We start from the raw sequence: 20,803 nt of genomic DNA on the forward strand, positions 1-20,803 counted from the left end.
GCCGCTGCCGGAAGCGCGAGTCGGCGGCGGCGCCGTGAGGGAGGGAGGCAGCGGCCGGCGGGGCCGAGGCGGCGGCACCCCCTCCCCCCCCCCGGGCCGGCGGGGAGCAGGTGGGGGGCGGGCAGCGGCGGCGGGTGGCAGGGGCTAATGGCGGAGGCCGTTAATGGGGGGCTGACAGGGCTGGGGGGGGCGAGTGGGGAGGTGGTGAATGGGGGCGACCAGGGCTCCGCTCCCCACTCCAGGGCGCCCGTGGTCCCGGGGAGCCGGTAGCCCCAGCTCTCCCGGCGCCCGGGCAGTGCCCTGCCCGTCCCCGGCGGCGCCCTGCCCGTCCCCGCCCGCGGGCTCGCTGCTGCCGGGGACGTGGCATCGCGGCGGGGGCCGGGGCTGCTGGGCCGGGGCGCGGGCGCTCTGCCCCCCGCCTGGGCCGGGCCGGCGGCTCGGGCTGCGGCCGGTGCCCGAGGCCTCGCCCCGGAGGGGTCCCGCCAGCCCGGCTGGGAAAGCGGTGGCGCTGCCCTCCCGCCGTGGGGGCGCGGGCGGCTCGCAGGTGGGGCGTGCGGCGGGGGAGGCGACGCGCCGCCCGGGCACCGGGTGGGTGCCGACCGCGGTGGGTCCGAGGGCGCCGTAGGCAGCGGCGGCGGTGTTTCTCGGGGAGCCCTCGGTGTTGCAGCGCCTGCGCTCTCCCGGTGCCCGGGGCCGCGCTGTCCTTCGGGAGGTGCGGTGCAGTCGCCCTTCCCTCCCCGGGGGGGGGGGGCCGCTGCCTGCCGGGCGCCCCGCTGCCCGCTCTGCTCGCGCCGGGCGCTGGCGGCCGCGGCGCTGGGGCGCCTCTGCCTTTGGGAGCCCGGCGCCCCGCACCTCTGGCAGCGGCTCCAGGAGGCTCTGCCGGCGTGGAGGCGGCGGGCAGGGCGAGCGGGAAGCTGGGCGCTGCCTCACCCTGCTGCGGAGCGGTGGGGCTTAGCGTATGCGTTCGGGGGGTACCCCGCATGCGGGGTGTTACCGCTCCACAAACGAACTAAATGGAAAGTCCAACTCTAACACCGTTTATGGTAGCAAGCCCAAATTGTCCTTAACCACCAGTCCCTCTGTCTCTCCCTGCGGGGCTCCTCTCTGTCTCAGGGTGCGCAGTGTGTTGCGTCTCGGGTTCATGTTGACAGTTTATTGAAAATAAGATATTAAGGGGTTATAACATAGGTAATGCGCTCAACCTACAAAGCATATGTGGTCCTTACAGAGCGTAGTTGTGTGACAGTTTATTTTAGCATCGGAAGAATTCTGCCCTGGGTTTTAGGTGTACGCCTAGCCGTACACCTTTTTGCAAATGCTTTTGCCTGCTGGAGTTTCAATCGCCAGCGTGTTTTGCAGTGCTGTGAAAAAGAAGAGAAACCAAGCGATAGTTTTGCGAAGCTGATGTGTTCCTGTAAAGCGTGGCTCGTGGTCCCACAGGCTGCCGTCGCCCCTGGGTTGATTGAAGGCGCTCGGGGGTTGACACCGAGAGTTGCTGGGCTCCTCCTGAGAGGCGGTTACCTGGAGCGGGCGATGCTGCTTTGGAGCTGGCTGTCGTGCAGTGGCACTCGAGTAGATCGCAGTTGTTTGAACGACTCTGATGTTACTATATTTCTGAACTGCGGGTGTCCCTGAAGCCAAATTTGTAACCGGTGAATATGCCCATGTGTATTTGGAGGAACGTGAGGCACCAGGTCAGTTCAGACACTTTCAGCTCTCCTGCGCAAAATCTGACTGAGAAATAATTACAGTAGAGCTAGCGAACAAAGCAAAGCTGAAAAGAGCAGAGTGCGCACATAAATGCGCTCAGCTGTGCCCGGGAGGAGCAGCCGGTGCCATTGCGGGCAGGTGCGGGGTGCGGCAGAGCAGGGCTCCCAGGGACCGGTCGGAGAGGAAGCCCTTCCATCGCGGGGCAGCGTGAATCCTTTTGTGCCAAGGAGTTCACAAGAAAGTCCTTTTTACAAATGTGTGTAACTGCTGCGTGGTGCTTCCCTTTCGCCTCTGAGCCCCTCTGGTTAGTGCCAGGAAGCTGCAGTTTAGACGTTTTTAGCTTTCCCTTGATTTCTTAAAGGTCACAATCAAGGAATTGGCACTGAAGAGGTGCAGATCCATCTCTGACACTAGAGGAGAGAGAATGATAGCAAGTTGTATGTTCTGTAGATAATTCAGTGTTAGAATTTAGGTGGATCAGGACACACAAGCTCGATTAAAAAAACAAAAAAAAAAACCCAAAACCCCCACAATTTGAGATTGTAGTGGTGGTTGTACACTCTGGAGGGTTCACATTAAACAGTTAAGAGCTGTAATGCGTTCTGCTTCCCAGATCTAATGTGTTCACAGGGTTTGTTCCTCCCAGCAAGAAGCACATGTAGAGTTGTAGCTACCTGTTTGTTACAGAACAGTTAGCTAACAAAGGTGATTAAATGATGTGTGAGCAAGGATTTGCATGAAGTCTGTTAAAAAGGCAGCGTTCTGCTCCTTCCCAATGCTCTTGTTGACTGGTGGGTTGTGCAGTTGGCATATTTACATTTAATAAAAACATCAGATCGTAACATGTTTAAATGTAGGACACTTTGGGGAAAGGGGGGGCAATCATTCAGACAACGAATTCTTAACTGAAGCAGTGAAAAGAAGCCAGGAAATGGTAACAGATGGGCTCTCTGAAAGGCCCCCAGCACTGCTGACCTTGGAGCTCCTGGGAGGGCTTGAGCCAGAGGCGTGGGAGAGGGGCCAGAGCCGCAGCTTTGCTGGGACAGCTCTGTCGGCGAGCCGAGAGACTTCCATGTTGTTGCCCTCCTGAAGCCTCAGGTCACGGCTGGAAACAGCCACCATAAAGCAGTTCTCCAGGTGCAAAAAATGCTTGCGAGTGGGAAATTTTTTTTCCCCACTTTTCCTGAAAACTGAGGTTTAGCTTTCTCCTTCTCTCATTACTAAAGATCGTTTTGCTAACTTCTGTATACAGACCGGTATTCAGGGTCTCGCCGGTAGCCTGTGATCACAAGCCTGATTGATTACAGGGCATACGCGCGGTCAGTGTTTTCTAAAAGAGCCTCTGCAATCAGTGTGTTTGTTTTACCAGTTTTGTGCGCAGGGAAGCAGCACAAAAATCTGTGCCAGCCTCTTCCTGACCGAGGCTGTGGGAGGAAGGCAGGGTTGGCAGGCAGATGGAATATTTGTCAGATGGAGAGAAGGTAATCGGGGGGGCGGTTACCTGACTGTAGCTTCACTGAAGTCCTCTGTGGCTTGGAGAATTGAGCAGTGGCTGCTTTTAAGAAGGCGGGGGGCTACTTGCACCCTAAGGCAGTGGCAATCACAGTTCCTAACTGCAGACTGGGCTTAATCTGAATTAAACCTCTGGAGTAGGTGTCTGCATGACTGGGGGTTTTGGTGGATCCTGGGTTTGGTAGCCAGGCCCAGGCCTAGTTGTGGACGCCATACTGTCCGTTCATCCGCGCGGCAGAGCTGGGGATGCTGACGCGGACGCCAGCGCAGTCCTAGCTCCACAGCTAGAGAGCTGCTCGCCTGTTGATCTGAACCCTTTTGTGGACACTTGGTTTCCTTTACAATGGATGGGGATTTTATTCTTGTCCTTAAACCGAAGGAGAGGATACTGGCAGGAGGAGGTTCTTCACGGCTGTCTCGTACTTTTCAGAAAATGCTCTGAAGGTGAACTGGACAGCGCCCGCCAGAAAACGGAATCTGTCTGAAAAAACCTTCCTTCACCCAAAGGCCTGTTGGTCGTCAAGAGGGAACCTCTACAACGGCCGAACTCTGCAAGTGATGGGCTCGGAGAACAGCGCTTTAAAGAGCTACGCACTAGAAGAGCCGCCGTTCACGCTGCCAACGGGACACACAATTTATCCCGCCGTGCTACAGGATGGCAAACTTGCTTCGGTCTTTGTGTACAAGCGAGAGAATGAAGATAAGGTTAATAAAGCTGCCAAGGTACTGTAGAGAGTGTGCCTGGGACAGGCTTGTCAGAGCTGTCCCTCCTTTTACTAGGAGGGGTGGGAATCGGTTAACGAGGGTCAAACCCCTGGGGAGTAAGGGCAGGAGAAAAGGTCAAAGCTGACCCTGGCCGCAAACAGCGGCCGTGCCCAGGGGAGGAGAAGGGGGTCGGCAGATGCGAAGCTCATCGTGCGCTGCGCAGTGCCAGCAGCGGTGGGAAGCGGTGTTCAGATAGCAATGCTTGCTTTCGTTTGCAGAGTACTGGCCCCGTCCTGCAGATCTAAGTCAGAGAGTCTTTCTTAGCTGGACCCTACCCAAAATACTGTGTTTATTCTGTGTTAGACTTTATCTAGATGTATTATAAAGGGTTCTGCAATGGGCGAGTGCACGTGCGGAGTGCGTGGTGAGGAGCAGGGATGGTCAGTCTAAATGCAAGCAGAAAACGTGGCTAAAAGAGCAAGGCTAAGCTCTGCAGCGAAAAGAGATGCCTTGGATGAGATTTAACAGATCTCTCTGTTTCTGGAAGCACCTGAAAACCTTGCGCCACCCTTGCCTTCTGCGCTTCCTCTCTTGTACTGTGGAAGCAAATGGGATCCACCTGGTTACAGAACGTGTGAAGCCTTTGGAGATGGTCCTGGAGATGCTCTCTTCTGCAGAAATCTGCGCAGGGATCTACGATGTGTTGCTGGCGCTCATCTTCCTCCATGACAGGGTAGGTACCACCGGCAGCAGTTGTTGGGCTTTGGTGGGAGCCAGACAAAGCATGACAGGAGAGCGTTGTACCTGGGCTTGCCTGGATGACTGTCTCATTCCTGGTTCTTCACAAAAAGACAGACCCACACCCCACAGTTCTTTTAGGCTGAAACTGCTAAAATCATTGGCTGCTTTGTAGGAGGAAGGGTAATTGAAAATGCTGTGGGTCCTGGAAGTAAGGGAGCAGATCTCAATTCATGAATTGACATCTGTGTGCAGTGCTTCTTGCTTTAGGGAGATGGGGTTGCCCGGCCTTGGCATTTATTTACAGCTGTTGCCACGTATCAGAGACGGGTGTCACTGCTCCCCTGTTTTGGCACTGTGTGTTTGTCCAGAACTGCAGTTAAATCCCAGCTCGGACTGTAGCTTTTGGGCTTTGGGTTCGTAGCTGGAGGTCTTCTCTGGATTTACAGTTGCGTTGTAACAGTTAGAGCTTTGTCTGCTCCAAAACCCCAGCCCTTCTGCCTGACACCTGCTAGTCACCTACAAAATCCCAAAGGACCTTTAGAACTGTGTGCTTTTTGGTAGCTTTTCCTCAGCTCCTCGCAGCATCTAATTAGTGCTGATGAAGATTTTATGTCTTCTATCCCCAAGTCTGTTACCTTTTTTTTTTTTTTTTTTTATGTTTTAGGGAAACCTAACGCATAACAATGTCTGTTTATCATCCGTGTTTGTAAGTGAGGATGGGCACTGGAAGCTGGGAGGAATGGAAACAGTCTGTAACTTCACTGAAGCCACCCCAGAGGTAAGAGCCGAGCAAAGCGCACCCTCTGATGCCTGGGAGAGGGCTCCCAGCCTGCTGAAGCTGGCTGTCTATGGATGTGAAGGCCCAAGTCCTTCCAGTTACTTGAATTTACTGTTAAGTGTGTTGGCTCACTTCCAGCTCTGACGTGAATCTTTGCTCTAAGGACGCCGTAACTATAAACTACAACATCCACACAAAGAGAAACTAATTCCCCATTAGCCAAAAAGCAGCTGCTTTTCTAAGGGAGACTGCCGGCTGAAGGGTAGGTTAAGACTGGGGAGAGTGAGAAGCCTTTGCTCCTCTGGACTGATTTAAAAACAAACTAAAAAAAAAAAAAAAAAGCTTTAGTGTGAAGCAGGAAGACCCAGGTTGAAATGAATCAGTAAGAAAAATAATTTAAATGACTCCTTAGCTTTTGCTGCTGGCATCTTCATTGCTTGTTACTGGTCTTAGCAAAAAAATTCCTGGTTGGATTTCTGCTGCATGCTGTGCAGAGTCATTGCTGCAGCCTGGCGCTGTGTCATAAATGTATATTGCCTTTTCTCCCAGAGGATCCACAAATCCTTCACGAACTGTATTGAGCGTCCCCGGCGTGTATCACCTTTCAGAAGGGATCAGGCAGACATGCAACTGGTGTGCGTGGTGGCGCACAACAGTGCAAAGAGCGTGGCAGTAAAACCTGACTGCTAAAGCTCATGAAATCCTCTCCCTGTCCAGGTGGATCGTGTGGGACGGTAGGACTGAGGCCTACAGGGATGAGCTGGCTGTGGTGCCCTGAAGTTCCTTTCTGTCAGCTTGGTGCTTCGCACCTGGTCCATTTGTGCTTCCCTTCTGGGCAGAGCAAAGCGCAGCCTGCCCTGGATGCCAGCTGAAGGGGCAGGGGCAGAACTCCTGCCCCACGCTCAGCCCTGGCCCGCAGGGAGAGCCTGCTCCTGCTGCTTGGCGCAGATAAGCGATCGAGGCAGCTCACGTCTCCCCTCTTCTCCTTCCAGTTCCTCTGCCATCTCAAGTCGGTTCGAGACCAGTCGTGCATCCCTTGCGAGGAGATGGTGAGTAACATCACTTGCTGGAGGGAACTTCTTGCTGGCAACAAGTAAAAGTGCGATGTTCGGGAAATAGTTTTCACTCACATATTTTATTTCCTTATGCCTGAATGGGAGGAAGTGGCTGTTGGATAAATACCTGAGGTTTACACTCTTCCTTTTTTCCCCCCCTTCCCTCCCATCCCCAGTTTGGGTACGGTGTTGGGCACAGGGAAGGGAAGTTCTGAATGAGGAGTGGTGGGGACAGCAGGTTGTCAAATATTTTTCAAACATTTTGTGTTGCAGTTTTAACGCCTCTAAATCACCAAAGCTTGGCAAAAATTACAGCGTGGTTGCTGAGATTGCCCAGATCACTGTGGTCACGCAGTTGTGTAACTCTCGCACGCAACAGCCTGGTTTTTTCACTTGTTCGTCACCTCCTGTCTGTTAAGAATCCTATGAGTTGCTTATCTTAAAGGAGTGCTGGCTTTCTCTCTAATTAACACCTGTTTCCCTAGAAATGCTGAAAGTTGTTGACTTGCAGTTGCTGCATGCGTTCATGAGGGAATCGTTTCATCGTGATGTAGTTGCTCCTATGGGTTATAAATTCCCCAGTGGAGGTTTTTTTAGCATAATATTCTACTTGTATAGTACTCAGTGGAGCTTTGGTGCTATAAAAGGAATCAGAGGGTGTACGTGGCGGGGGGCTGGGAACAGAGATTCATGGAAACTACCACATATTTCATAAACTCCTGCTTTGCTGATCTTTTTGGTTGTTCGGGCTTCTTTCAGTCTGCAGATTTCAAAATTCTGCCCAACAGCTATGGGCACGCGAGGGATGCCTACGCGTTTGGAACGATGGTTGAAAATCTCCTGACAGTCCTAAACAATCAGGGTGAGGAATGACACGTGTTCATTTTGCTATTGACCGGCCTCTGTAGCTTATTCCTTGCCTGCGTCAACTGAGCCGTTTGCCTTTTGTTGCAGCTGGCAGATGTGCCACAGGTTCAGGGGCCATCGTCCTTCGTGTTTGCTAGGGTAAAACACAGGCTTCAGCTTCTCCAGTGTCCCCCTTTTCCTGCGTTTGGACATGGTCAGCTGGGGCCGGAGGTCAGCAGCCTGCCTACCGCGAGCACTCCCACAGCTGTGCTGCAGCAGTCGGGGGTTCGCTTGGTCCTGCCCCGCCGGCCGCTTCGTCAAGGGTTATGGATGTGGGCACGTGGATGTTGAGTACCACAGCTGAGCAGGGGCTGCTGCCTTCTAGCAGAGGGAGTAGGAAGCTTCTTGCAGTACAGTAGCCCTCCTTGGTGCCCCAATAGCCAAGAAGCCTAGGGAGGGAAATGGAAATGCCATTTTCCCGTCCTTTAGGGACACGTAGGAGCAATTTTTCTGTCAAACAGAGCTTCTAAAAATAAGTTTTTGGGAGGGTGGAGGACTCCTGAACATAGCTTGTTCAGTGTTGAGAGACAAATCTAACTGCAGGTTCTCTGGGTTTCAGTTTCAGCAGATATTCTCTCCAGCTTTCAGCAAACCTTGCACTGTACGCTGCTGAATCCAGATCCCAAGTGTCGTCCACCACTGTCCAGCTTATTGTGTCACGAGTTCTTCAGGTAAGGAAAGGAATATCCTGCCCCTCTTGCTATGTCTTGATACTGCTTATTTCTGTGTTGCAGATGTGTTAATTTTGTGAAGGTGTGTTACTGGATGGGAAGTGCAGACTTAATCCCTACCTCTTACAGGGATCTCTGACAAAGAGACTACTTCAATTGAAAGCATTATCAGCCTTCCAAATGAGGTGCTGAGCTAGCAGCGGTGACAGAAGTGTGTCCCTTAGTCACACGCAGTCAGTTGGATCTCCCCAAGCTCATGGGAGGTAGTTGGAAATGCTCTAGAAAATAAAATCCTTCAAGATACGGCTGGAGCAAAGCAGACTCCGAGATAACCCACGCAGAGCTGTGTCTGCTGTCACCTGAGTGCTTTTCTGGGCGGTGGCAGTAGCGTAGGGTGGCACTTCCTTCTGCTCCTTGCCCCAGGAAGGTGGTCAGAGGTGGCTGATGCTGCGTTGCCCAGGTCTCCCTGCGAATCGCTGACTTCAAATGGCAGCACTGCGCAGGCGCAGCCGTCGGGTAACGGGTCACGCCTCCATGCTGGTGTTCTGGGTCCACCGGCATTTGACTTGTATCCCTCTGTCTAGTTCTCTCTGCGCAATGAAGGACGGGGATCTGCAGCCTCTTGGTTGTGGGTGGTTTAAGCATCAATAAGGATCACACTTGACAGCCTATGTTTTTGTTTAGGAATGATTTTCTGGAAGTTGTGAATTTTCTGAAGACCTTAACACTGAAGTCCGAGGAGGAAAAAACTGAATTTTTCAAGTAAGTGAAGGAACTATAATCTGGAAGCTTCTTACTTCAGAAATAGTTCTGCCAAATGGGATTCTGGGGGGACCTAGGAAGGCTAGTGGCTGGAGAGGTGGTTCCTCAGGTGCCAGGTTTCGATTGCTTTGGCAGAACATTGTTTGCTCTGTATTATTTTGGGTACTCCAGCCAAAGTAATGATCGCATCAAAGAGGAAACTCTTCATTCCCTCCTCTCCCAGTTTCTTGTTGTGAATAGTTTGGTGTTTGGGAGGAGCGGTACCTGCTGGGCTCCGCATCATTCTGATACTCGCCAGGCTCCGGAGCGACGCTGCGCACAGCCGTACGGACAGCAGTGTTTTGACCGGCTACAGACCAATTGCTGTCGCTGGAGAATCAGTCAGAAACCAGACTGTAGCGACATGCGTCACCTCAGGGGTGCTTTTCTGAATCCCGTCTGCTTGCTAGCAGCTGGGTTGAACTCCTGCAGGGCCAAGACCAGAAGTTTTCCCAGAGGAGTACAGGGATATGAAAAGGAAAGAATTTTTCCATTGTCCATGTTCTAATTGAGTTAATGCACTTTGTGGGGTATAATGCTGATGTTATTAGCAGAAGGTAAATTATTCAGGTTCTCTTCCACCCGCTTTTAGCAGCACTGTCCTGTCTCCCACTGCACCACAGCTCAGCAGGAATCATTTGAAAAGCCTTCATGTGCTGTAGCGTTGCGGTAGAGGAGGGAGTGTGGTCTAACAGCTCGTCTGCTCAGGCTCTGGAGAACAGCTCCTCACTGGAGCCATCCTGGGGCGCTGCTGCTTTACACACAGGCTATCTGCTTGCCCAGTTTCAAAATACTCTAAAATATTGGAGCGCTTCTTTTAAGGTGCTGGGGGGGGGTGGGGGGTGGAATCTTTCCCTCGCCTCATTCTTAGAAGTAGCTTTATTTTAGATGCGACTTTGCAGAAAAGGGAAATCTAGCACCAGGCACCTCTTGAGGCTGAAATTTTTTTCCATTTAGGCAGATCTTGTAAACTGCTAATGAGACAGTTTTCAATAAGACATGTTGGGTGAATTAATCTTGTGGTGCCAGCCCTGTCTGAGTAAAGCTGTTGTCTGTAATGGATGTCTCGGCAGCATCTGCAGGAAATCCTGTTGTCGTGGACCCCAAGAAGTTTTCCCCAAGGGAAGCTTCCATGTAGTCATGGCATTATCCAGGCCTGAAAACGGGAGAAGCTGAATTTTTCCTTCTTTTTCTGTATAAAAGAGCCTAGGTGTTCTTACAGAGCTATCTTCCTGCCCGTTTTATACTTCTGTGGTCACCATCAGTTGTAACGCTAGTTTGATTTCACTAGTTTGAGACTAAAAGTGGAGGAAATAAGAGGAGAAAGGGGATCTTAGCGGGAGCATTCAGAATGGTTCCCACCATCTATGTAACAGGAGTGTTTACTGAGGGAGGGAATGAATATTTTGCTTAAAGATATGGCAAAGCTGCCCCTTTATCAGGCAGAGGGGCTTTCACAGCACGTGCACTACTGCTCTTAGTCTCCTCCAAGCCTAGAGAAAAGCAGTAACTGTTACTGGTATTTTAAAAATGAAAAACCTACAAGGAAGAGTAGTTTCACAAAATCAAACTTGGACTTACTTAAATAAATAAACAAACCCAACCCATGCTCAGTTGGCCACCTCCAAAATGTATTAGATGGAAGCGGTTTCAAAATGGGATTCCTGTTTTGCAAGGGAATCCTCCTTTATGTGGTGGGTAGAACAGCCTTTTCTCAAGCAGTAGGACAATTCCTGCTTAGCACCAGGTTGTGGGGCGAGAGGCCAAGTCTCTTCTGCAGTTTTAACGCTGTAGCACTTCACGGGAGATAACAGCTCTGAGGCAGTTTGATGCCACAGCAGCGGGCAGATTCTCAGAGGGGGAGGCCTTTGTGAGCCAGCTGCAGGTGCGGCGGTGCGGCTGGATGTGCTCGTGGCAGCCTGCGATCCGGGTGTGGGGTTTTACAGGGTCTGTCTCTGGCTCCTGCTTTGTGCTATCGTTGCCTGAAAGCCTCAGGCAGGAGCAGAGCCTTGTCCTTCTAGGTTCGTGTGTACGTGGAGCGAGAGGCTGTGATGGGACTTTGTCTCTAGGAGATGAGTCAGACCCCAGAAAAGGGGAAAGCAGGATTAAGGGAAACAGTCATAAATGCACGGAAGGCTGCCTTCATACTAATTGCTCTCTCCTGGAATGCAGATTCCTGCTGGACAGGGTGGCCGGCTTGTCAGAGGAGCTGATAGCGTCACGGCTGGTGCCTCTTCTACTCAATCAGCTCGTGTTTGCAGAACCTGTAGCTGTCAAGAGTTTTCTTCCTCATCTGCTGGGTCCAAAGAAAGGTGACCTTTAAATACTTTCTCTCTTCAGAATTATTACTGACAAGTTTAGAATTAATTCAGAGTTGTCGTTCCATTCAATCAAGGGAATAGTGGTGTTTATTTAACCAGAACAAATACTGTAACATGCAGAACTGGAAAGGACAGTTGTGTGTGCTTCCCCATTTGCAGTACTTCCCACTGCTCTGCTGATGCTGGGAAGAGAATCAGGAATTGCGTGGGCTCTTTCCCAGGTTTACGTGTCATCCCCCCAGCCACCCCAGGCTTTCTCAGTGGCTCACTGCATATCCCTCTTCTCCCCTTTCCCCTGTCCTCCCTGCCCTTTTTTCTTCTGCCAATGCACTCACTCTCCTGTAAGGGTGCTCAGCCTCTTCTCCTTTCCTCTGTAAGGGGTGTTCAGCGTGTCTGACTGGATCCCCAGCTGTCTTTGTCCGCGCTGTTTGCCTCCCCTCTCTCAAAGTTTTTCCTAAACAGCTACTGATGTTTCAGCCAAGCAATACCGGTCTTGTGACTGTTTGACCTTCAGTGTCCAGCGCCATTGCCATCGAGCAAGGGGCACTGACTGGCACTGCTGCCCCTCCTCCCTCCCACCTCTGACATCCCAAGCAAGCCGTGTTGGCAGCTGACAAAGAATCAGACCTGGCAGTGGGGTGACACTGTAGATGTCAGCTGCGATGGTTTCTCAGTGAGTAGCTTTTGGGTGAGCTGTCTCTTGTTGTTGAAGCAGGCTTTTCCCATCTTCACCTCTCGTCCCTAGAGCAAACTGGAGAAAGCCAGACCAGCTGCCTCCTGTCGCCAGCCTTGTTCCAGACGCACGTCATTCCTGTCCTGCTGAAGCTATTTGAGGTTCACGAGGAGCACGTCCGAATGGTGTTGCTGTCTCACATTCACGCCTACGCAGAACTGTTCTCTCGGGAGGAGTTGAAAAACATCATATTGCCACAGGTTAAGGACGGCAAAACAATACGCAGTATATCCTAGAATATGGGATTTCTACTGCTTGGGTTGGTTCTTAGCTTAAAGTTCGGGTCTCATAGTGCTCAGACGGTTTGCAACCTCCTCTCTACGCAAGCCCTTAACCCTTACACCCCATCCTGATCTGGAGTACTGGTTTTGTTAAACCCGATGCCCTATGTCACACACCTGACTTGTGCCGATACCTGTCGGCCTCGACTGGCAGCCTCACAACAAGAGACTCTGTTTCTGTTTCACACCACAGCTGTCAAGACTGGAGGAGCGATCGGTCTGAGCTCAGGGTGCCTTGATGTTGTGGTCCAGCACTCAGCTGGCACTAGGATCAGCCGCCCTCTTTAGCTTGTAACACAAAGTGGAAGGCTGATTTTATGCTACGGAATAATGCCCAGGATCTACCGAGAGCTGCGGGAGATCATAGAAATGAAGTGTGCTGTAAATGTAACATTTAAAGGGGAAAGAAGTGAAAAAGCAGAATTTTCTGTTCTTGGTAACGTCATCATGTTCTTGGTGTAGGTATTGCTGGGCCTTCGAGATACCAGTGACTCTATCGTTGCGATAACGCTGCACAGCTTAGCAGTTCTCGTCTCCCTGCTTGGACCTGAAGTAGTTGTAGGTGGAGAAAGAACGAAGATTTTCAAAAGCTCTGCGCCAAGTTTCATGAAAACTGCTGATCTCTCCCCAGAAGGTAAACGATACGGTCAGAGCGCTTGCCCACTCTGTCCAAGCAACATAGACAAAATTTCTTGGATGATTACTCTTTTGCTGTTGACAGGTTAATTGGAAAAAAGCTAATTTGCAGTTAAACTTTAATTCTAAATTAGGTGCTGACTGTTTGCAGATACAGAATTGATATCGTAAGAGGAGTTATTTAAAATTTTTTTCCCCCTATATTTCCTACATTTAAAACACTTTTATATATCTTCTTCATTTAAGAATCTCTGTAAGCACAGGAGATTAAGTGCGTGTGTTTGGAGGAAAAACTATACTGCCCTTCTAAAGGACTTCCACACTTATCTAGATAGTCGCTTAATATTCCCTCTGTCCTTCCTGTTTTTAAAAATAGTAAATGTCATCCTCTTCCCCCAATTTCTATTCATAGATTGGAAAAAGAGTACGAACTTCCCTATTTTCTCAGCTCTCAGGAGGCTTTTCAGCTAATCCAAATGAAGACAGTAGTCCCTGCACCTGCTAGATAACCTGGAACCAAGTGCACTAAGGGAAAGCTTTTCTGGGTATTTGAACTAAGAATGCTTATAACTGGCGGGAAGAATCGGCATTTGGTCTGCTTCAGACATGTAGATAGCAAATGAAATGCATGGCAGAGATCAATTTGAGTATAAAAGTGTTCTTCCTGCTTATGTGTGTACTGACAGTTACCACCCTTTATTAAAATCTGTGGATGGCTCATTGCATTATTTTGCTTTACATTATTTTAGTAGACTATAGTAGATAAACCCCTTTGGATCGCATGCTAAAACCAGGTTTATTTTTCAGAATATATTTAAAATTAGACCTGATTTAACTACTGACAAACAACAAAAAAAACACCTTTGTCCTCAACAGTGGGTGACGACCTTCGAAAAACAGTACTAGAGGCTGAACACGCGAGGCTTAATAAGCTGTTTGCTTAAGCCCCTGAAAGGACATAGCTTTTATCAAGGACACTTTGGGGGGGGGGGTTTCTGTGTGTTAACTGCAGTCCTTTCCAGTGCGGCAGGCCATGCCTCCCTGGCTGTGCTGGTAAGCCCTGGCCTAGCCAGGTGCAGCTGGCTGGCAACACAGGCGAGCCACCTCGAAGCAGACGCAGCCCTGGCCCAAGCCACGCTGTTCTGGGATGGTGGCAACGGCCTCGCGCAGCTGAGGCCGGTGCTGGTGAATCACCGCCGCCACTGACGATAGGCTGCAACTCCCAAAAACGAACTGGAACTAGGTGCTTGCCAAGCTCTCATCACTGGCCCAGGGAAACACACCTGCCTTGGGCAGCTTCGAAGTGTGGCCTAATTTACCATCTGCCACCCTACCTCACCTTGGGTGTGATATGAGGGAGGCTGTCACACAGCCTTCAGGGTAGAGCCTCTTGTTTCTCTAAGCTGCTCTCCTCATGCCCAGGCATAAAAGAGGGATTGTAGAGTCGCATGAGCTTGCTTATGCTTTGAGTTGTTGTGACTATCAGTGCTGTGCTTTTGTATGAGAGGCAGATAACGGGGGATTTGCGATGCCATGCAGTACAGAAGCTGGAATTTTGGATGCAGCCAGGTGGCAGACAGCATTTTTTTTTTCTTTAAGCATCTGTTCTGATCATAATCAGTTTGTTCATTGTGTGTTTCTTGAAAGAACATAGCAAAAACTGACCAAACTTTGAATTGGCAAGAGCTGCAGATGGCAGGAACAGAGGAGTATTGTGTTGTATACAGCTCAAGAGGTGCAGCTGTTGCATTGCTGCGCCAGCCTCCATTGAGCGTTGCTTGTCAGTGTGGTAAATAAGAACGTCCCAATGCTGCAGGCAGTTTCAACTAAGACTGACAACACACCTTCTGGACCTGGCGTCCTTTCTTTTCTTCTGTCCCTGCAGACTCCCCCAGTCATGTCGTAAGCAATCAGAGAAATCAAAGCTCTCGGCCTTTGAAGAACAATTCTAGCATGTTCCCTGTCGCTGGAAGTGTACCTGTCAAGAAGCTTTCTGTGCGACAAGACAATCCACTGGCTTTAAAGACAGGTAAAACTTTGCCCTAGCTCTTCCTTTTTAGAAATCAAGTGTCCCACAAATGAAATGTGGCTGGAAAAGATGTTCATTTTCCCCATGTGCTGATCTGAAAGAGATATAGTGAAGGAAGGAGAGTGTGACCCTTGACTTCCTAGGGAATAGTTATTTGGGAATCTGATACAGACACACTGCCGCCTGGCCGGCTGGCCTTGAATTTTTGTTTCCTTACGGCAGGTTCTTTGCTGTGCTTTTTCACCCCTCCCACAGCTTGGCAGATACACACTAGACTCAGTGTCAGGTCAGCTTATTCTCTGACCTCAGAAGCTGACTCAGTTTACTTTCATGGCCTTTTTTCAGTCACCTGTTGCTTGTCAGCAGCAGCTTTTATTGCCCCAGGGCTTTGAGATTAATACCCCTCCTTTGCAAGCAGGAAGGTGGCTGTGCTTTCTCATACGAGAGGAGCTTAGCACTGAAGCATCTTTCCAGTCAGCACTACCGGCTTATTTCCGTGCCAGGTGGTACCTGCGATGCCAAGGTGTTTTAGGCACAACTCTTCTCTACGCTTCCTCTCTTAAAATGAGTATGTAACACCTTTGTCTTCCACAGGTAAGCAAGACACTCAGGCGCCCCTGAATGGAATTCCTGGAAGCATTAATACGCTAGGGAGCAGCAGGAGCTCTTTGACTACCTCCGAAAAGCCAGCAGAGGAGTGGCCAGACTGGAGTGAGCCAGAGGAGACAGACACTGAGAAAACTGTGAACATTCAAATTCAGCCCCGAGAGCCGCGGGGCAGCGTGGGACCTTATTTTGCTGAAAATGACGTAGACGAGAAGCCTTGGGATGACTTTGAGCCCAGCAGCCCTAGTCCTGAACTGTCCTCAGGAAACTGCCTCACTGTGACACAAGCTGATGCAGTTGAAACGCCCAGGCCTCTGCCAGGTACCCATCAACTGAGCAAAGAATTCAAAAGCCTCAGACTGAGTCCCCCCCCAAAGTCCTGCCCCGGGAACAGCTGGAGCAATGACAAGTGGGGCCACCAGGAACAAGTGGGAGAAACTGTGCTGCCAAAAACGACCTTTCAGGAACGGTTGAAGTCTTCACTGGAGAGCGGCCTAGGAGAAGAATTCACGATCAAAGTGAAGAGGAAACCCGTGCAAGACCCTGAGTTGGACTGGTTTGCTGACATGATCCCAGACATTAAACCCTCTTCGGCTATCTTGATTTTACCTGAAGCGAGGACAGAAGCGGTTGTTCCCAGTCACTCTGGTGTAGTATCCAGCAGAGAAGGTGCCTCCCAGAATGTGCTGTTTTCATCCAAATTTGCAGCAGCTGATGTTATTGAGGTAAGAGGCTGTAGGCAGTGGGGTTTCAATGACTGCACACTTGAGAGGACCCTAAAGCACGCACTCAGCACAACACACTCTTGTAGCAGCAGCTGGCTCCTTAATCAGATGGTGGATAACCTGAGGAAGTATCAGCAGCGTAAGACTCTACAGTTGAGTCTTTACCTGTGAATGCAAGATGCTGAGCTCTGAATGATGCATCTTACCAGGCACCAGGTAACTCAGCAGGCTGTTACTGCAGCAGCAAGACAGCTGTGTTAAGAAACAGTGAGGGAACGGACTTAACTTGTACGCTACTAAAGGTGCTCACTAAGGAGTTTTTAACTCCTGCTTTTAATTTGTGCTGCTGTATCCTGGATGCAAGGACCCTACACTATGTTAGGGAAGGTCTTGGTTTGTCGGACAGGTACAACAAGGCTGGATCCTGTCTGCTGAACAGGTGTGGCCGCAAACACAAACAGAAGGGGGCTTTCAAGCACAGAGGGTGCTCGGGGCTCAGTGTTGCTCCTGGCTCTTCTAGGAAAACCTAATAGCGTTGTAAATAAAGGACCAGGAAACCAGAACCTCTGGATTACAGAGTAAAGCTTTTTGCATGCTCTGTTTTCATGAAAGAATGGCTGAGACGTTTCTCCATTTCAGAGAACCAGGGGGGTTATAAAACTGCCTTTTTAAGTAAGCAGGTAAATCCCTCTAGCCCCGCCACAGAGACTCCAGAGGCTGCTTCTGTTTCCTAGGAGGGAGGCAGCAATCCCAACACCGCCACCTGAACACAGAACTCTGCTAGGGAATAGGTGTTGATTTCAAGTTGTTTTGCTAATTCAGCCTCAAGAGAGCTACCAGAGGGATAGCAGGTAGCATGGGGAGAGGAGCCTTGGATGTAAACTGAAGTTGTTTACAACATTTGAAAATGGCACACTGGATTTTTAAGAAGCGCTGTTGTGGCATCAACCCCATTTTGGGGGGGAGTCACTCACTGTAGTGCAGTCAGTGCTGTGGAGTAGTAGAGGAGCTGTGTCGGTGGATGGGTGAGATCAAACTCTAACACTATGAGTACAGCAGGACAACAGCTGTTTCCTGGGGGGGAAGAAATCCTCTAGTTTACAGCATCCTGTTCTTAATGGGAAGTGGTTTTGGTAGAAACAGTTCTTGCTTTAATTTTAGGAAAAAAATATAAGACTCTCCCTGCTACATTGCTCTTTGTCTTTAAGGTGTTTCCTTTTGTGGTTAAAAGTTCTTTAAGACAGAAAGCTGCAAATAAATACTGGCACTCCATTTTTGGTCTTATAAGGGGCTTTTGGCATTCTGGATGAATGTCTTGCTCTGCCATGGCAAGCCACACAAGCTGCTGTGGCTGCGCCATGTACGGGAGTACAGTACATGTGCCTTAATGTTGATAATTTTACATGATTCTAGGCTGAAGCTGCAGGCTGGGGTGAAGAAGAGTTGAACTGGGAAGATGATACTAACTGGTAATGGGACTGAAAGAGACAAAGGCAATTTATGGTGTGCTGGATTCTGTAAGAGAAGTTGCTGCTTCCCCAATACAACGGATAAGTACCTCAGCACTGCTTTTGCCCGAAGGCAGGCACTTGCTGCAGCAGCCAGCAAGATCCTGTGGGGCCCGATCTCTTGCAATGGATGCTCCTTTCCAGTCTGTGCCAAAAACTGCAGGGGTGAGGCCTGCACTCAAGCAATATGCCCAGCTACGGTGCGTGCCACTGCTACCGAAAGGAGGAACAGCGTGGTGGGTGTGTTGGTGCTGACGTGCTACTGGAGACCAAGGCTGGTCTAAGCAATCGTTCCAGAACTCATCCCTGCTCTGAAAAACTGATGACAATAAATGAAAGTCACACTGAGTTCCTTGGTTAATGTGCCTTTTTCTTTCTTTCTTTCTTTCTTTTTTCAGAAGAGTAAAGCCCTTAGAAATGGCTCCTTTTAACTTTTTAGCTAAGAGCTGATTTTAAGATGAATGTACGGTTTACTCAACTTATTTATTTCTGTTTATATAGTTCTGTCAGTGGATGGCACGAGAGGTGCTAGGAACCGTGCAGTGAAGGACCACTGAACACAAACTGCTTAATCACCGCATTCTTTCTGCTCTTATCTGTGACCAATAAAGATTATTTTTAAAAGATGACCCTGGTGTGGAGTGGAACCAGCAGCAGAGGTATGTTCAGAGAACATAACCTTAAATTGTTATTCTTGAGTGTATTTTAAAATTAAGATAAAAACACCTACTCCCTGGTCACCTGTATGTGACAGGAACAAAGGTAACTGTTACTTTTACAACAGATTCAAACATCTTAGTATTCAAACTACAATCTCATGGAATGTTTATCATCATACAGTAGCCTAGAAGAGCAAGCTATACATTGGCAATATACAAAATGACAGCTCAGATGCACAAGAATGTCCATTAAAATAGATCAGTCCTTCCAGCCAGTTATTATGAAAGACGGGCCAACATCTCACACCTCAGTGCATTTTGGCACATTAACCGAGACCCAGCAGTACAGTAGAGCATTGCCCTGTGTCACAGTTTTTTCTTCTCCAGTAATACTGGTACAAAGGCATCTCTTCCCTCCAAACAGGGACCTGAGCTGTTTTATTGTCTCTAAAACCTGTTGAGCACCTTACCGTACACTGTCTCTGAGGATGGCTATAGCTGTATGTAGAGCCTCCAGTTTTACGGCAAGCCAAGCAGGGGGTGACCCTTTCCCGAGCAGCAGCTTCACAGCCTCCACTGCCCCCTCCATCGTGCCTACTGCTGCCTTATACTGCTCCTCCGAGGGTGGGTGACATGCTCTTTTTGCCAGAGGCTGCAGATTTAAGTAAACATGAGACATCATTTATAATGCTCTACATAACCAATCGGTCTTCATCCAAATGCAAGAAAACCCTTCAATGGAAAAGAGCTGCAGGAGATTCCCTTGCCATGTGAGAGTTCTTGCTGGCTGGCAGGCAGTACAGAGCATTCAGCATAATATTAAGGGCCAGAAGTGCATGCGACCTTTTTTCTTAGAAATCAGAGGGCAACAAGACCATCTTGAACCTCTTTAGATACTTCCCAGACTGACAAGAATGGACAACAGAGCCCAGATAGTTTAAAACAGTGCACATACCTCTCCCGTTGACTCCAGTTCTCCTGCCATTTTCATAAACTGTGCACTGCAAATAATCCTTTCTTGTTTCATGCGTTCTATTCGTGCTGCTGTCGTCTCTTGTACTTGCCTCGTCTAGGGAGAAAGCCACAGGAGAGGTAACTAAACCAAGGCAGCATTACCAGCCTTCATAGGCTCAATTTGTATGCCAGAACAAGGGGGAAGGAGGGAGAGATCTTAACGTGCAGTTCAAATTGAGTCTAATTTCTCACACACTCTTCTGAGCAGGAGATTGAAGTTATCTACAACAACTTTGGTGTAGCATCACTGGCAGCTGTCAGTTCTGTTGCTAATTATCTGCTTGTCAAAAACTGCTCATCCAGATAGCCCTGCCTTAGGTTACAGCACGATAACCAACCCCTCTTCCCCGCTGTCTGTGTTCTAAATGAACAGCCATCTGCTCTTAGGAGAACTTTTTCTAACATTAAAAAGGACTAAGATGATTCATACATGTTCGTTTAACTTTCAGAAACTGATCCAAGAGAAACAGGGAAGGAAATCACACAAAGGGAATGATGAAATCCCTGTCTTAATAGATAACTTCTCTGCTTACAACAATATCTGTGCAATTTAATCTTTTTGTTGTTGTTGTTCAAGGAGGGAAAAGCAAAGCATTTAAATCAAAGTTGGGAAGTACTGGAAGAGCAGCATGCATAGGAATGGCAGTTGTTAATTCTGCTGGTTAGAGCAAGTAGAAAAGTTCAACCAGATCCCAGTTAACAGAGCAATCTATTTTAAACTTACTTATTTAATTACCATGCAGATGATGCAGGTGAAGACACAGACACAGGCGATATACAGCTTATTATGGGTGCATACAACATCAACTAAGAAAGCAGTAAAATGGTTCAACAACATACCTTAGCCAGAAAGCTAACAACTTTGTTCTTAGTTTCTTCAGAATTAAGGCACTGAGGAACAACATCTTCATGGCTCGTTTCCTGTCAAAAATGTTGAGTAATAGTTGCTTAGTACATTCCTATTACAAAGGAACAAAGTAAAAAATGTTTCTGTGACAATCCCTTCCTTCTTGCAACCTGTGCTTAATTTTCCTTCAACTTCCAGCTTCTGAAATCACTTGCAACTGCATTAGCCCTCGCTACTTTTGATGTGCAATAGCATCTGTGATACTAAGAGCCAAACTGGTCAGTGAAGAGCAGCAAACATTTAAGACGGAAGAATTTATGTACAATAAAAGTTAACAGAGCCAAATACATGCATCCAGAGTTCTGCTGTGCTTACCTCTGCAAAATGTGTGAATGCCTCCAACGCGTGCTGATGAATCAGCCAGGTCTGGTCAGCTAGCAGAGAAGCAAACAAACACGACAGCTGGGGTACAACTTGCCTCTGAAAGAGGAACAAATATCTCTCAGTTCCAAAGAGTTAGTTGTGCATACCTTACCATCATGATTTATTATTAAAAAAATTGCCG

The 20,803-nt window shown here is 49.1% G+C and overlaps 2 protein-coding genes across 5 annotated transcripts in view; one reads left to right on the plus strand and one right to left on the minus strand.

Moving 5' to 3' along the window:
* SCYL3 (SCY1 like pseudokinase 3) lies at positions 1-18,817 on the plus strand. 2 transcript variants are annotated; one of them, XM_082311653.1, is made up of 14 exons: positions 1-110; positions 3,653-3,945; positions 4,475-4,660; positions 5,333-5,446; positions 6,439-6,495; positions 7,261-7,363; positions 7,967-8,078; positions 8,763-8,840; positions 11,052-11,191; positions 11,946-12,133; positions 12,677-12,848; positions 14,736-14,879; positions 15,474-16,210; positions 17,624-18,817. In XM_082311653.1, the coding sequence occupies exons 2-14, from the start codon at positions 3,781-3,783 to the stop codon at positions 17,681-17,683; spliced, it is 2,256 nt and encodes a 751-aa protein (XP_082167779.1). In that variant the 5' UTR covers positions 1-110; positions 3,653-3,780; the 3' UTR covers positions 17,684-18,817. The 2 variants fall into 2 exon arrangements, with proteins under 2 accessions (XP_082167779.1, XP_082167778.1); XM_082311652.1 differs by having other exon boundaries at positions 15,474-18,817.
* The window catches only part of FIRRM (FIGNL1 interacting regulator of recombination and mitosis), a 21,173-nt gene continuing 16,618 nt past the window's right edge, over positions 16,249-20,803 (minus strand). For all 3 annotated transcript variants that reach the window (XM_082311650.1, XM_082311651.1, XM_082311649.1), the window contains 5 exons: positions 20,614-20,718; positions 20,232-20,312; positions 19,333-19,446; positions 18,848-19,029; positions 16,249-16,330 (listed from right to left, as the gene is read on the minus strand). In XM_082311650.1, coding sequence (XP_082167776.1) covers positions 16,315-16,330; positions 18,848-19,029; positions 19,333-19,446; positions 20,232-20,312; positions 20,614-20,718 — 498 coding nt within the window. In that variant the 3' untranslated portion in view covers positions 16,249-16,314. The remainder of the gene's footprint in view (positions 16,331-18,847; positions 19,030-19,332; positions 19,447-20,231; positions 20,313-20,613; positions 20,719-20,803) is intronic.

Source organism: Platalea leucorodia (assembly GCF_965183815.1).
Source record: "Platalea leucorodia genome assembly, chromosome: 5".
Taxonomy (NCBI): Eukaryota; Metazoa; Chordata; class Aves; order Pelecaniformes; family Threskiornithidae; genus Platalea; species Platalea leucorodia.

Excerpts from the sequence above, each read along its gene's own strand:
- SCYL3 (XM_082311652.1), top strand. The coding sequence starts at position 3,781 with ATGGGCTCGGAGAACAGCGCTTTAAAGAGCTACGCACTAGAAGAGCCG. Across the intron at positions 6,496-7,260 it reads GCATCCCTTGCGAGGAGATG|TCTGCAGATTTCAAAATTCT; the intron begins GTGAGTAACATC and ends GGCTTCTTTCAG. Across the intron at positions 12,134-12,676 it reads AAAACATCATATTGCCACAG|GTATTGCTGGGCCTTCGAGA; the intron begins GTTAAGGACGGC and ends TTCTTGGTGTAG.